Raw genomic sequence first — 16509 nt, forward strand, 5'->3', positions numbered from 1 at the left:
TGTGTTATTTGAGTAAACTAAGTTTTGTTCAGAGCTTGTGTGTGCTGTGTTCTTTGGGATCTGTAGCTGGGGCAGAACACTCTTTTCCCCCTTTTGTATCACGCTATAAATTACCCCGAGGGGGGGGAACTTTTAGTGGAATGTAGGAGCATTCAGAAGGACCGCTCTGACCACGGGGGTCTCAAATTGTGCAAATCTGTCTCAGTGTTATCAAATGAGCAGATTTATTAAAAATGGCAACAGCACTTTAGACCGAACATATTGGAGAGAAAATTGCTCTGAGCCTGGAACATTCTATACCACAAATGTAACTGTTAAAAACACCTGTTAATACCTACTGTTCAGAGAGCTGGTAGGGCTGTAGATTCCTGACAAACTGACAATTCTACTCAGGTTGCTCAGAATTTATTTCAAAAGTTTATGTCCTTCATTGAAGGTCCATATAGTGGATTTTTAAAAAAAAAATTCATCTGAAAGTAAGGATCAGAATTATAAAGAAAATGCTGCACTAAAGGAAGATGCGTATGCATAGTGGCAATTACCCTGTACTCTTAGCAGGCTAAGCATGTACAGCAATGAAACACGGTGTGGAGACAAATGGAAGCTTCTGAAATACAGGTAGTCCTCGACTTACATCCATAATTGTAAGTTGCAACCAGTTAAGTCGGTTATTAAGAGAATGATGTGATGGTTAAGCAAATCTGGCTTCCCTCAAAAGCCAACTGGGAAGGTCACAAACCAATCTGCAGCCAATGTAAACACATGGTGGTTTCCAAGCGCCTAAATTTTAATCATGTGACCATGGGTATGCTGCAGTGGTCATAAGTGCAAGGACCAGTCATAACTCCCTTTTGGTGCCATTGTAACTTTGAACATTGCTAAGCAAATGGTTGTAAGTCAAGGACTACCTGTAGTTGAATAATCCTGTAGCTGATTTAATTATTAAAAAAAAAGCTGCTTCATATGGGCTCTGAAATATCTCTTTCTAAGGATTTGCATAGCCATACCATCTTCGTCTATCAGGTAGATAAGAGGTTTCTACAGACATAGCATTCTCCTCATCAGAAATCTTGATTTATGAAGAAACAGAATCAGGATGACAACACTCTGGAGTTGGTAGGCACATTTAGACTGGATTATGTCAGGGGTGAAATTCAGCAGGTTCTGACAGGTTCTGGAAAACCGGTAGCTGAAATTTTCAGTAGTTCGGAGAACTGGCAAATACCACCTCTGGCTGGCCCCAGAGTGAGGTGGGAATGGAGATTTTGCAACATCCTTCCCCCAGGAGTGGGGAGGGAATGGGGATTTTGCAACATCCTTCCCCTGGAGTGGGGTGGGAATGGAGATTTTGCAGTATCCTTCCCTTGCCACGCCCACTAAGCCACACCACACCCACCAAGCCACGCCCACAGAACTGGTAGTAAAAAAAATTGAATTTCACCACTGGATTATGTGGTGCCACTGAATGGCCACCATTGTTAGAGATGGCTTCCCAAGATGGCTGCTTTGGTAGCTCTGACCAGGCAAAATAATACTTTGTTAAAAGCTCGGTCCCAACATATGCTCTGCTTTCTTAGCTTAGTCTTGTCATTTTCTTGGCCAGAGGGAGAGACATCTGAATAAGGCACCGGCTATGGTTTGTATCTTCTAAGATGGCATATGAAACCAGGCCAGGGCTACAAGCTCTCTTAAGAACCGAGAGACTTCAAAGGCTGTGACTTCCCCTTTGTGGCAGCGCAGCTTCCTATTCAATTATTATTGTTTTTAATTAAAGCGATCTTTTGAAAATGAAAATTAAGGCATGTGTTGAGAGGATGTGTTCATGGGTACATAGGGGTTTAGACACCTACTGATTTTTTTTTGGAGCTCCTTTCTCATCCTGTCTCGGCGATTCCTGGAAATCCCTTGGAAGCCTGTAATTGTGACAAAGAGATGTTAATGAAAGCAGCAGGACAAATGAAGATCATCCTAATTGATTTGGTCATGCCCCCTGGTCATTCTATTTTGATTGAATATCCTTAATACGGTGAATCAGGTTCAAGGATGAGATTTAAAGATTTAATTAATTGTTGAATTATAGTCCCCCAAATTTGGAATTATCTGTTTACGGAGAACTTTTGGATCTGTTGAATATTGCAAAAAGACTGTTAACGCACTGGTGAAATCTAAAATTTGTTACTACTGGTTCTGTGGGCGTGGCTTGGTGGGGGGGATAATGTGACTGGGTGGGCGTGGCCAATTTTTTTTTTAACTTGAAACCATTTTTTCTACAACCTCTTCGGCAAAGAGGTTGTAAAAAAATGCTTTCAAAAGACTCTGAGATCCCAGCTGAGTTGCCTGATCAGCAGAGGCTTTTTTTCTTTTAAAAGCCTCTGCCCGTCAGGCAACTCAGCTGGGAACATCAGAGGCTTTTAAAAGCATTTTTTTTTACAACCTCTTCAGCTGAAAAATGTTTTTAAAAGAAAAAAAGCCTTTGCCGATCAGGCAACTCAGCATCTGTGTGCATCTGTGTGTAAATCTGTGTGTTCTGTTTTGTTCTTCATCGTTCCAGTTATATTAAAGCACTTTTTAAATACATATTTCTGTTAATACAGACAAGAAGTACTATTTTTACTGTAAGATTACATTAACAGAATCTTGCAAATCTGAAAGTACAACTCGCCCCCCCCCCTTTACCTTTACACTTCAAGAAACTAGAGAGGGTCCCATTTGAGATATTTGCCATGCCCACTTTCCTTCTGTGGACCCAGCTGCTGCTTATCTGACCATCGTCTAGTCTGTGGCTCTCCTCCTGTATCCTAAGGTCATTTTCACATCCCATTACACACATTCATGGGCAATATATATATTTTTATCAGAAAAGAGAAAGCTAAGGAACCAGATCATGATAACTCAAGAGCAGGTGTTGGTTTTTTAATTTTAACTTTTTCACATTCAGAGAAATTTGTTTGCTGTACATGAAGTTAGGGCTAAAGCACATTTTTTTTTTAAAAAAAATGGTCCAATCATTTAAAAAGGTAGAACAGAAACAGCTAATTGGCCTATAGGGATTTGATGTTAACTATCCATTACAGTTCACATTTGTTTAGGCTATTAAAGGACAGTCTGACTTGGACAGCAGATTATGTTAAGGATTTGGTAAGTGCATTTTTGTTTTACTTTGTTATTTTTTTGCTTTGATGATTTTTAAAGCTACCTGAACAATAGTAGCATGAGTTGATTTTCCCCCTGTGCTTGTGCTTTTTCTAACATTTCTTGGAAAATGTAGTTCATTTACATAACATTTGGTGATAATAGATTTTTTCTCAGCTGCTTTTTAATAGCCTTCATTTTGTAAATGTTGCAAACATGGTATACTTGTTTATTTCATAGTTATAAATGTTACACAAGCACTTCTTAAAATGGTGATACTGTAGAGGGAGTGAGAACAAGCAGTGGACTGCTTATTTTAAAACATGAAGAGAAACTGGGGAATAATTCAGATTAAATCCACATTCATAATTTAATTCATATTCAAATCCACATTCATATTTAATTGCTTGGCGTGTGTCTGGGTAAAATATCCCACCCATTAAACAAGATGATTATGTGTGTGTGTTAATATGTGTGTGTGTAAAATTGCAATGATAATAAATGATTATAGAGGGCTAGAAAAGGCATTTCATAATATATACATCGTGATGGGAAAAGCAGCAATTAGCTTTAAATAATGTTGTGATTTAGAAAGTCATTATAATCAAAAGGTAAAATCCTCTTCTTGAACCTTAAGCCCAAATAATTTTGTTGCAATATTAGCGCTTCCTGGGTCAAATTGCTCATTTTAAACCTTCAAGTTTATGTATTGCCTGAATCTGTGCAACTTCCTCTTAGTGTGTCGCATAAATAAAAACTGATTATGAACGATGCTGTTAGGACTATAATACATTCAATGGGGAGTGTAACAGGTAAATACAAGAACCATTCAGAAGATTCTACAGCAGGGGTGTCAAACTCCTCAGGGGTGCTTAAATCTGGCCTGTGGGGCCTGCCTGGAAATAGCAAAGGACCACCTCATGGTGCATCTGGCAGCCAAAATGGGACACAGGGCCCCCACGCACGTCCCCCCCCTCGTGCCCCATTTTCGGCCTGGACTGCCTCCTGCAAAACTCTGGTGGTAAAATGGGGCACATGGAGGCCATGCCCGGCTCTCCGTGCCTCATTTTCAGCCTCATGCCTCACGTGCCTCCGTGCCTCATTTTCAGCCTCGCCTCATTTTGACCTGCAAAGTGCTGCAGGAGGCCATCCAGGCCAAAAATGGGGTGTGGGGGGGGGGGCTGTGGGTGTACGACCTGTTTTGGCCGGCAGGGTGCTGCAGGAAGCGTCTGTTCCATCTCTCCCACCCCCTCCTCCTCCTCCTGGCTGGTCCGCGGAGGAGAACTACAATGCTGATCTGACCCTCGAAGAAATCCAGTTTGACACACCCCTGTTCTACAGTAAAAATCAATCCTATCAAAATAACAGTTATTCTATTTACACCAATAAAAGGGTGAGACTCACTGTTGTGTCTTTTAAAGTTACAGTACAGGAACAAGAACTGGATAAGCTGTTAGGTTGCCTCTTTCTGCAGACCACACATTTGGGGGAAGGGCCTGTGCAAATCATCGAAAGCATAAACATGACTGCTAATTAATAACTTTATTTTACCATGACACCAATGCTCAAGGGACTGGCTGCAGTCAAAACCCTCAGTGCTCCAGAAGGTCAGGAGAAGATTGTGTTGTTTATGCTATGTGTGTGAGTCATTACACGCTTTCCCAGAATAGCCATGTCTAGAGTAAGCAGTACTCTATCCAAAAAAGAAACAACAACACCGCATCTAGCAGGACTTTCCCCTTACACACATGCTTCTGATCTTATTCTGAATGCTACCCTTTTTTACTTTAGGTTTCCTTCCATTTGGGGATTGTTTTAAAAAAAAACAGTGAAAATGTGGGTGGGGTACAGATTTTATCAATATATGTGGCAAAATCAGGCATTCCGTTCTCTGCTTCAAGCATTTATGAAATACTTATTTTTATACGTTTTTCAGGGCATGTTTATCATTAGGAAGAACATGGGTACCATTTGTTGTCCTTTCCCTAGCAGAGAGGTGAAGAAATGTCAAGAAGGACAAGCAATCATGTTGCGTTCTTCAGTTTTTCCAAGCTTTATTTTGAGGGTTGCAGAATTCTTTTTTTTACCTTGTTAGACAACATTGGTGAAGATGTTTTGAAGTGAGGTTTTTAGTTGCCCTCCTCCCTGTAGGATCATTCACAGTTTTTACTTATCAGCTCCAATCAATAGGACTGGGATCTCAAGGTCGGATATCTGTCTGTGTGTCTGTCTGTGTGTCTGTGTGTCTGTCTGTCTGTCAGGGGTCTGCAACCTTTAACACTCAAAGAGCCATTTGGACCTGTTTCCCACAGAAAAGAAAACACTGGGAACCACAAAACCCTTCCCGTGCCTGACTATTTCTTGAGCGGCCACAAAACTAGCATATGTAGTTGAATTAAACAATCTGTTTTCTTCTGAAACTTTGCTTTTCTTGGATTTATCCATGGTTGGCCTACCGGGGGTTGAAAAGCTCACTAAATCGTGTGCCAGTGGATGTCACACATTGAGGGTTGTGAGGCATATTTTGAGTGATAGGGAACCACAGCAGAGGGGTGAAAGAGCCACATGCGGCTGCAGAGCCGCAGGTTGCTGACCCCTGCTCTATATCTATCTATCTATCTATCTATCTATCTATCTATCTATCTATCTATCTATCTATCTATCTACCTACCTACCTACCTACCTACCTACCTACCTACCTACCTACCTACCTATCTTATATCCATCCATCCATTCCAGAACAATTCTTGGTGGTGTATAAATTAAATCCATCCATGCCAGAGCAATTCTTGGTGGTGTATAAATTAAAATAATAACTTAGTACCATAAAACAGATAAAAGAATTCGATAATCACAGAGCCATCATTCTCTAATAACACACTTCCACTCAGGGAGCACATATACTACCTATTTGGCCATGTATCTCTTACTCTCTGTTTGAGACTCGGCTCAAGCTGTAGCTCTGACTGAAAAGAGCCAATTACTGTATGTTGGGTTGTTTCATGGAAAAAAAGAACCAAGTTTGTTGGTGCTGAAAAAAGATAAATGATCACTACCCTCAAATTTACATGAGTGGTATGAAGGAAAAGAAAGGAAGAAAAGAAACAGCATGCATTTCTGATGCCTCTGCTAATTGTTTGGCATGGTTTGAGCCAAGATGTTTGAGAGAGAGAAGAAAAAGGAAAACGGAGAACCTCTTATGCAACCCGGAACGCAGGAGCATTCCCTGATCAACCTGACCTACCAGGGTTCGTGCTTCTGCTGTGCACCTCCCAGATATAATTGATCAGGTCAAATAAATCAAAGCTGCTATTCCATTTGTCAGGAGCTGAAGTAGCAGGATGGGATGTCATATTACCTGCCTTGGCAGTCCTTCACATATTCCCCAAGTGAACCCTCTTGTCTTCTCACTTCATCTCACACTGCCAATCCAATTTAATAGGCAGTAATAAAATGGGATGCAGAGTAGGGGCCTTAGTGCTTTCTATTTATGTGGGAAAAGTTCAGGTAGCGGATGCACATCTGGTCATGCAGGTGGTTCAAGATAATTGCCAGGGGGGTCTTCCGAGTTACATTGGATCAGTGTTTCCTTGAACCCCATTGCTCGACTTCCGTGCAAGCAAGTCTTTGGTTTGGGAAATGGCTGGCAAAGATGTCCCAGTGGTCCTTACTGACATATGTCCCACAAAATAATGAGCCAGCAAAGCTCCTTCCATCTCATAGAAATGCAGAAGCTTTTGTTGCAACTGTTTATTGTTCCTCCCTCTCCAGTCCCTGGGCTCAACTTGACCTTCAGCTACCAGGAGCTCAGTGCAAGCCAGGCTTATAATAATGAATTATACAGTCCATTCCCCCCTCCCCCCCCATAATAGTTACACACATTGGCTCAGGAAATAAACATGACAGAATTGTCTCTTTTAATGAAATGTGACAACCAACCTGTTGCATTTCTCCAGCGGTCATAGTATAGTATAGGTTGGGAATGACAGGTTTTAATTGCTACTTTCCCCGTGCTTCTTTAGGCTATTTAAGGAAATGTATTATGAGATGGGGGAGAGTGGGGAGATTGAAGATTTTATCAGTATTATATGCTTGGAGAGGAATGTATATGCATGGCACTTTGGTCTGGGATCACTTTATTATTTATTTTATTTATTTAGCATATGGCATACAATGTCAGGGAAATCTACAAATGCTAGATACAATACAGTCCTGATAGCCTAAATTGCAGGCTCATTCTGTTCAGCACTTGCATGCCTATCCTTGGTGCACCTTGGTTACACTGTCTGACTAGCGGCACTCAGGTTGCTGGCTCTTTTGGGCTCCTCTGCCGGTCGCGCTTTGTGTTGTGTTGTCTTGTGTCCGGCCAGGTCCAATGCTGGCTTCCGCTCTTTCCGCACACATGAACGCAGCAAGGGATCAATTTAGAGAAGATGGATTAGGAATGTAGAAGAAATCCATTGCTGATTCTCATGGAACACATTTAGATGTTGCAGTACAAACCTACTCTGGTAGCACCCATACTTCTCTAAAACTCACCTGAGCCCTGACTGAGCAGACTAAAGCACTGTTGTTAACATCAGCTGCCTGCAATTACTGCAAGTTCAAATCTCACCAGGCTCAAGGTCGACTCAGCCTTCCATCCTTTCTAAGGTAGGTGAAATGAGGACCCAGATTGTGGGGGCAATAAGCTGACTTTGTATAAATATACAAAAGGATGAAGGCTATTGCTTAACGCATTGTAAGACGCCCTGAGTCTCCGGAGAAGGGCGGCATATAAATCAAATTAAAAAAAAAAGAATTCTGTGTGGGATATTGCTTGGGTATACGTCTTATTTGTTAACTGGCCTATGCAAAAGAGCCTGCTGTTGATCGACTTTAGCAGTTGAAGGAAAGTGTTGGAGGAGGTCACTAAAAGTTGAGTCAGAGACAGGCCACCTCACACAACCACCTTGCTTCGAGGCAAGTGGCTTCTGTGCATACAGAGAATGCAGACAGACATTCAAAGTGAAGTGAAATGGTGCTGCTGTGATCTAGCAAGTAGAGTATTGCTTCAGTTTGCATCTTCAATGGCTCCAACACATGGCTTAGTACATCTTTATGACTTAAGCATAATGGGTGACTGAAAGCTGAATTCTTTTCTCTGTGGAGACACAAAGAAGAAACATCAGTACTTCTGGAAGTGCCCCTCTGATTATGGAAGAGCACATGGTCAGCTGGGCATTCAAAGGAGTTTAGCCTGAAGAAGACACATGGATTGAAGAATCCTGCAGGTACAATAACCTCTATAAGTCTCTACAGTAATCCAGGCAGCAGAATAGCAAAATTAATAATTCTGAAAAGATTTGGCAGCATAGAAAATAATCTGAGGCAAAGGAAAGTACCAATAGTATTGAGTGCCTTGGGTACAATCCCAAAACATTACTTGAACACCGCCAGCATTGATAAAATCACCATCAGTCATTTGCAGAACTTTACGCAGCTTTACGTAGAACAGCTTACGTCCTGTGACAATAACTTTAATCTTATTAAACAATATCTGGTTATCCCGGGTCCTTGGGAAGGATTCTGTAGGTATATAATGTTGCAATATTTTCAGGATCAGACTCAATAAAGATAATAGAAGTTAAAGCTTTAAATATATTTCTTTTTAATTATGATAGGCATTCTATATTCACTGAATATTCGAGGTAGAAGCAACGAGAATGGTGAGGGTGGCTCCTTATATATACAAGGGGTGGAGCTAGGAATGGGAGTGGTAAGTTATGAATACATTAAAGTCCAAAGAATAAGTTAACCTCTGATGTTCCATATATACATTATTTACACATTGGAGAATAAGGCATTTACATCTGACAAATCCCCCTCTAAATGCCAGTTCTTTACACAACACCAATTACATTCTGATTCAGGACAATATAATACATATAATTTAGAAGTTAAATATTTGTGTTGTTTAGAAGGTAAGGGTTTTGTTAATATGTCAGCTAATTGTTCAGAAGTATCGCAATGTATTGCTTTAATGAATCCGTCTTGAGACAGTTGTCTCACATGCTTAAACTTTATATCAATATGCCTGGACCTTTGTCCAATTGCATCGGATCTGGATATTTCAATGGCCGCTTTATTGTCTTCATGCATAATAAATGGTAATGTGGGTTTCTTCCAAACATCAGTGATCAGATCATTGAACCATACAAGGTTATTTGCAGCTTTGGACAAACAAACATATTCCGCTTCTGTAGTAGAAGTGGCCACTAGTTCTTGTTTACCAGTATACCAGTAAACTGGACAATCATTCAATAGAAAAACATAACCAGAAGTACTCTTTCTGCATGTTGTATCACCAGCCCAATCTGCATCAGCATAACAAGTAATTTTTGGTTCTCTGTCATTATTGGGTTCCAACATTAAGCAAAAATCTAATGTACCCTTCAGATATCTTAGAATTCTTTTGACAGCTTCCCAATGATACAAGGTTGGTTTACTAACATATCTTGACAATAGATTGAGAGGTAATGCAATATCTGGCCTAGTCCAATTAGATATATAAAGGAGTGAACCTATAACTGATCTGTAAAATGTGTTGTCTTTAAACTCAGGGGAAGATTCATCAGTGTTTCTAAGAAAATCAGTTTGCATAGGGGTGTCACAGGTTTTAGCATTATTTAAGTTACATTTGTTTAGGAGTTCGATGATTTTATCTTTCTGTGTAAGTTTGAATCCCCTTTTAGTTTTGTTAATTTGCACACCAAGGTATTTATTCACTTTACCCAGAGATTTCAGTGAGAAGTGTTCATTTAACTTATTTACAAAGATTTCCCTGCTATCTTTATGCTTTCCAATGTATAAAATATCGTCCACGTAAATTAATACAAATTCAATATGATCATTACTCTTTTTTACAAAGAAACAGTTATCAGCAGTGGTGGCGTTGAAATCCATGGTCTTAAGTACTTTTACCAAGCAATCGTACCATCTTTTGCCGGATTGCTTTAATCCGTACAGACTCTTATTTAATAACCAAATTTCGTTCTTATTAGTGTATTGACTGTGTGGTGCTCTTACATATATTTCCTTATCTAATTTTGCATGTAAGTATGCGGTCTGTATGTCATATTGGAATACGTCCAGATTGAGTGCAGATGCTACTACAAGGGCTGTTTTGACACTCTCTGTTCTCACTGTGGGTGAATATGTATCAGTATAGTCTTCTGGATATTTTTGTGCATAGCCTTGTGCAACTAGTCTAGCCTTGTATAAGGTATTGCCTCCTTCTAAGTTCTTAATTTTATAAATCCACCTGGTACCTATAATTGTTTTATCCTTAGGTGCGATCGCAGGTGTGAATACATTTAATCCTTGTAAACTTTCCATCTCTTTTTCCATAGCTAGTTCCCATTTTTCTCTTTCTTCATGTGGAAGTTTCAATACTTCTTCATATGTATTAGGTGTTATTTGTTCTCCATTCATATGCATTATGTAATCTTTGTATTTATTTGGTATTTGGTTTCTATTGTTTCTAATAGTTCTTTCAGGCTTGCTATGGTTATCATGCAAATATCTAGCTTCCTTTTTTGTTAATGTGTCTGTCTTTATTTTATGCTGACTATTAGTCCAAGTTTTGGTTTTGTTCTTACTTTTGTTAATATTTTGATTTTCTGTTGTTCCTTCCTCACAAGATATCGTATCTTTACATTTATTAGGAAATATTTCATTAAGGTGCAATTTTGACCAATTGGCCTGTTCATGGAACACAGCTGTTCTGGATACTATAAATTTGTTATTACTATCAATAAATCTGTACCCTTTGGTTCCAGTTTCGTATCCCATGAATCTTAATCTCCTGGATACGTTTTCTCCCTTTCTCCTCAATTGTTTAGGTATGTGTACGTCTGCAGTGACTCCAAATATGTGCATGTGTGATAATTTGGGTTTTCTATTGTACATCACCTCATATGGTGTCTTATTCACAATACTGGACCAGGTTCTATTTTGAGTGTAATTCGAATAATGTAATGCCTCTGACCAAAATTGTTTGCCTAAACCAGCATCCTCTAATGTGCACCTAATCATGGTTTGTAGTGTGGAATTTTTCCTCTCTGCAACTCCATTTTGAAATGCAGAAAAAGGATTGGACGTGAAATGTAACATTCCTCTATCCTTTAACCATTGGGAGAATTCTTTAGACATGAACTCACATCCCCTATCTGTCATAATTTGCTTTATTCTGATATTATGTTGTGTTTCTATACGTTTGTAGAATTCCTTAAATTTCTGAAATGTTTCATCCTTGTGCTTTAATGTGTAAACAAAACCATATCGGCTGTAGTCATCCACTATTGTTAGGAAGTAACGTTTTCTATAGGTAATTGAGGGACTTAATGGACCAACTAAGTCCATATGTACCAAATCAAAAATATTGTTAGTTGATCTGTTAGATTTTTTTGGTCTGGGACTGGTTTTTAGTTTGGTGGACTTACATACTGAGCATTCCAAATAATTTTCACAATTTTTTATTTTGACACCTTCTGCGTGTTCAGTCATTTTTTGTACTACAGGAAAGCTTGCATGTCCTAACTTCCTGTGTAAGATGTGAGCACACTCATCATGAATTGGTTTACCTATTTTTGGTTTCTTTTCCTTGTATGTGTTTTTGTGATCATGAGTTATTCTACACTCATCATTGTCACTGTTACTGACATTTTCATCATCTGCTTCAATACAATCTTCCATATTTGAATCAATGTTATGTAAACATCTTTCTTTAGTTATCAGATAGGGTAGACCTCCTTTTATCATTACAGTACCTACATTTGTTTTGTTCTTTTCTATAGTTGCTTTCCCCTTTGAGAAAACTATATTGATATCAGATTCTCTGCTTAATTTTATGGCACTTAGTATGTTGTGAGGTATTTCTGGGATTAATAATACCCCCTCTATTTTCCCTAGACCAGGCAAGGTCACATTTCCTTTGCCTAGTACTTGAACCTTTTCTTGATTAGCTACCTTTATCACAAACTTATCTTCTATAAATGAAGATAATATACTTTTGTTGTTGGTGGTGTGATTTGTTGCACCAGAGTCAATAAGCCAATTGTTATTCTCATCCTGCTGTGTTCTGGTGCTGTCTTGTTTATTTAGCCCATTCAGTGACCCAGATTTCCTCTCTTTTGAATTTTCTCTACCCCCTCTACCTTCTTTGTAATTTGGTGGGCTTCTATATTTGTGTCTATCTGTGGAAGATTGTCTGTAATTATATTTGCTCCTATATTCTAGTCTATGTCTCTCTCTTGAGACTTTGGGGCAGTCTCTTCTACTATGTTCCCTGGATCCACAATTGTAGCATCTAAAGGCCTCATTATGTTTATCTTGAAAGACTACTTTCCTAAAAGGTTTGTGGTCTGTTTGGTTACTGGATCGATTTTTTCTTGAATTGTCTTCTGCTATCAATTTGTTAGATAGACTTTCTATGGATAAATATCCCAAATTAATGGTATCTAAGTGTGACATAAAGCTATCCCATGATGGATCAAGTGAATTGATAATAACACTTTTCATTGTTTGATCTGAAATCACTTCCCCCCTCAATTGTAGCTCAGCTCTTATTTTGTTTAGATTTATCAAATGCTCACTTATAGAAACCCCTGGTTTTACTCTAGAGGAAAAGAAATCCTTAGACATTCTTGTGGTTGTAGCTACGCTATCGCTGTGAAATAGATTAAACATGCATTGAATTATTTCTGATACAGTTAGGTTTGGTTTGATGCTATGATACATTGCAGGAGACACGCTAGATATTATTATGAAAAATGCTCTATGATGTAAACAATCTATTTTTAAAGTCCAAGGTCTTCTTGGAGGGCTAGTTATAAAGAATAGTAAATTTTCTTTCATGAAAATAACCTGAAGCTGTTGATACCACTCTTGTAAATTAATGCCATCAATTCTAAGTTTTGGGAAGTCACTGGGTAAGTTACCTACATTATTCTGTCCATTACTTACAACCTGGGGCAGTCCGTGATCTCTCAAGTGCAGGAAATTACAGAACGGCATTGGGATGCTTGCAATGAGTCTGCGCGGTTCTCTGGCCAGTTCAAGTCCTTCTGGGTCGTCTACGTAGTTTCGCACATGCGCGTTGTTCATTTCTTCTTTGGTGGCGTCGTGGAAGGTTCTCTCCCTTTCAGCTCTCTCGATCCGCTCCTCCTCAGATGAGTCGGTCTCTGGCTCGGTTTTTGGGGTTCTGGTGGTGGTGACGGTTCTTTTCTTCTTTTTGTGTGCGTTGGTATTCGATTTTGTCTGTGGTGTAGGGCGAAATCGGCATGGCTCTCTGGGCTCGGGCGTCGTCGCTTTCGAAGTCAGGATGGGAGCGTGCAGGTCTTGAGTCGCCGGTTTGATTTCTTGCTTCTTCGTAGATGTCTTGGTAATTTTCAGTCTTGGCCCAAAAGCAGCAAAAAGCGTTTTCATTGCTGATTTTACTTGAGATTTTGTTAAATCGTCTTCACTTTCTGATTTTGGATCATCTGAAGAGTTTGAGACTTCTTTCTCACTTTCTTCGTCTGATAGTGTTTTTCGCGCCAGAAATTTTGAACTGAGCGTTTTGATTGGCTCTGCTCCATTCTCTTTTGAAGTTCGTTGAAACCAAGATGGCTGCCATTCAAAATTTCGCGCGGGATCACATCTTTTCTTTTTAACAACTATTTTCTCAGTAGTCATCTCACTTACGATTTTTTGATCTTTGGGTTTTTCTTTAATGACGTTTTTCTCTCTCGCTGCTCCGCTGTTCTTCAGCATCTCCTGGAGGTCCGCGATGAGACTTTCATCATTCTTTTGGCTTTTTAGTATCTTTAATATCTCTGACCTGAGTTCGTTATTTTCTATTTCGATTTCTTTCTGGTCATTATTTTCACTCATTAGTTCTTCTTCTTCAGTGGTGTATTCTTCGGATTCTCTCGAAATCGCATTGGTGGATTCGTTGATCATCTCTTGATCAGTTTCTATTTCTTTGCTGTAGGCCCTGGTGTTGGGCCTATCTTTCTTGGACATTTTTTAATTACTTATTGAGTCAATTAACCATCCTCTGCTACCAGCTTGTTGCAATATTTTCAGGATCAGACTCAATAAAGATAATAGAAGTTAAAGCTTTAAATATATTTCTTTTTAATTATGATAGGCATTCTATATTCACTGAATATTCGAGGTAGAAGCAACGAGAATGGTGAGGGTGGCTCCTTATATATACAAGGGGTGGAGCTAGGAATGGGAGTGGTAAGTTATGAATACATTAAAGTCCAAAGAATAAGTTAACCTCTGATGTTCCATATATACATTATTTACACATTGGAGAATAAGGCATTTACATCTGACATATAAAAATGCCAGATTCAGTCTAAACATCTGGTTGACTGTATGACAGACCCTAATCATCATCATAATAATAATATGCACATTGACAAAATTTCCATCTCTCAATTACAAAAAACCACACTGCTGAAATCTGCACATTTACTAAACCACTACATCACAATATCCTAAGTTCTTAGGAAGACCTTGATACATATGAAGGCCAACATCATCTGAAGAACTGGCAGCTATTATTTTTGTGTATGTAATAATAACATGGCCTTTTATACTCTTGTCTAATGCATTGTTCTTCTATTTTATTATAGTTAAAATACAAATTACAGTAGCGTTACCATCTCAAAATGTTCATTCGCATAGACAAGATAGATAAATAACTACAGGAAAGTGCAGAATATATGTATGTGCATATGAAAATATGTATCTACTTTCTTGCTGATGTCTGTGGCGACCATTTTATTGGAAATTTTCTTGAATTTATGCCTTGAATATGCCTTGAATGCTAGTTTTCAAACAGTATTTAACACTTGGTTAAGAGAACAAGGAGATTGCATGTATGAATTATAGAGTGCAAGGGCATCTACGGGAGTGGGTGTAGTATCACAATCTAAGCTCTGCCTGTTTTGTGTATGTATGCAACATTGATACATGCACGTAAGGGTGTGGTATGGATTATAATACTTGCCTTATGTACAGGTGTTGACCTCCTGCATATCCCACTACTGATACAAAACCCAGGCATAGAGATGTCAGTATTCATCTTAAGATCTTCTGAAAAGTCTCTGAAATTTGGCAAGATGTTGAAATATTGCAAGTTTCATTTCATTTTTAATTGTTAGGAGGCTAGGTATATTTCTGGCTCTGGAAGATGTATCGCTACCTTGTTGTAATTACTGTTCCTAAAAACCTTAGTTCATACCTAGATCTGGAAGAATAATGTGAATAATGTGAAAGAGATTATTATACCTTTCTTTGTTAGGCTACTGTGCAGTGGTGAAATCCAATTTTTTTTACTACTGGTTCTGTGGGCGTGGCTTGGTGGGGCATGGCAGGGGAAGGATACTGCAAAATCCCCATTCCCTCCCCACTCCTGGGGGAAGGATATTGCAAAATCCCCATTCCTATCCCACTCCAGGGGAAGGATACTGCAAAATCCCCATTCCTTCCCCACTCCTGGGGGGAGGATATCGCAAAATCTCCAGAGGTGGTATTTGCCGGTTCTCCGAACTACTCAAAATTTCTGCTACTGGTTTTCCAGATCCTGCTGGATTTCACCCCTGCTGCTGTGTAACAATGGTTTTAATTTAAAAAGTTTCTAACTTAACCAATCCACATCCTCAATAATAATACAGTATTTTCCCAATCCCGTTTCTTCTCTAGGCTTTGGATGTGCAGGAAAATTTGGGTGCAGAAATGCTCGGATATATTTACAAATGGGAATCTGCATTTGTGGCAGAAGGTACCTGCTGCTAAGATTGCTGACCTGCAATAAAAACCTGGAAAAACTACCAAGGTAAGAAGTGCCCCCAATCCTTTAAATAGATCCTGAGATTTCTGAAATATTTGATGACAACATAAGCTTAATAAAGTTCTTTGAAGTATTTTGCCTCCTTCAAAAGCAGATGTCTCCAAACTCTTTAGCTCATTGACCCCTTCATGTCATTTCATTAACCCCCAAACATTTATTATATGATAATAATTTAATAAATACTATTTAACAGTACTATGAATAATAATAATAATAATGGGAACTGAAGCCCAGTTTCACTGCTGGCTGACCATTTAATGCTGAGCAAGGTTGTCTTATCAGTAGCTACCTTACCTTCAAGATTAGGGACTGGCATGGAATTCTACAGAGGCTCCAAAAGATTAATTGAGCCCAATGAACTTTCCATCTTTATAAAAAAAAAAAGGGTGAAAGATTTATACCTCCCATCATTATCAACCCCACCTATTGACATTCAGGCTTACTAATCCCCTTGACCCACAGCCATTTATTAACCACTATAAGCCCTT

The 16509-nt window shown here is 39.0% G+C and overlaps 1 protein-coding gene across 3 annotated transcripts in view; it reads left to right on the top strand.

Annotated features, from left to right (window-relative positions):
- Positions 1-16509, top strand: part of TAFA4 (TAFA chemokine like family member 4) — a 180807-nt gene that overhangs the window by 52359 nt on the left and 111939 nt on the right. For all 3 annotated transcript variants that reach the window (XM_034440604.3, XM_060684192.2, XM_087887957.1), the window contains one exon: positions 15874-16006. In XM_034440604.3, coding sequence (XP_034296495.1) covers positions 15927-16006 — 80 coding nt within the window. In that variant the 5' untranslated portion in view covers positions 15874-15926. The remainder of the gene's footprint in view (positions 1-15873; positions 16007-16509) is intronic.

Source organism: Pantherophis guttatus, chromosome 2 (genome assembly GCF_059756535.1).
Source record: "Pantherophis guttatus breed Tessera chromosome 2, ASM5975653v1, whole genome shotgun sequence".
Lineage (NCBI taxonomy): Eukaryota > Metazoa > Chordata > Lepidosauria > Squamata > Colubridae > Pantherophis > Pantherophis guttatus.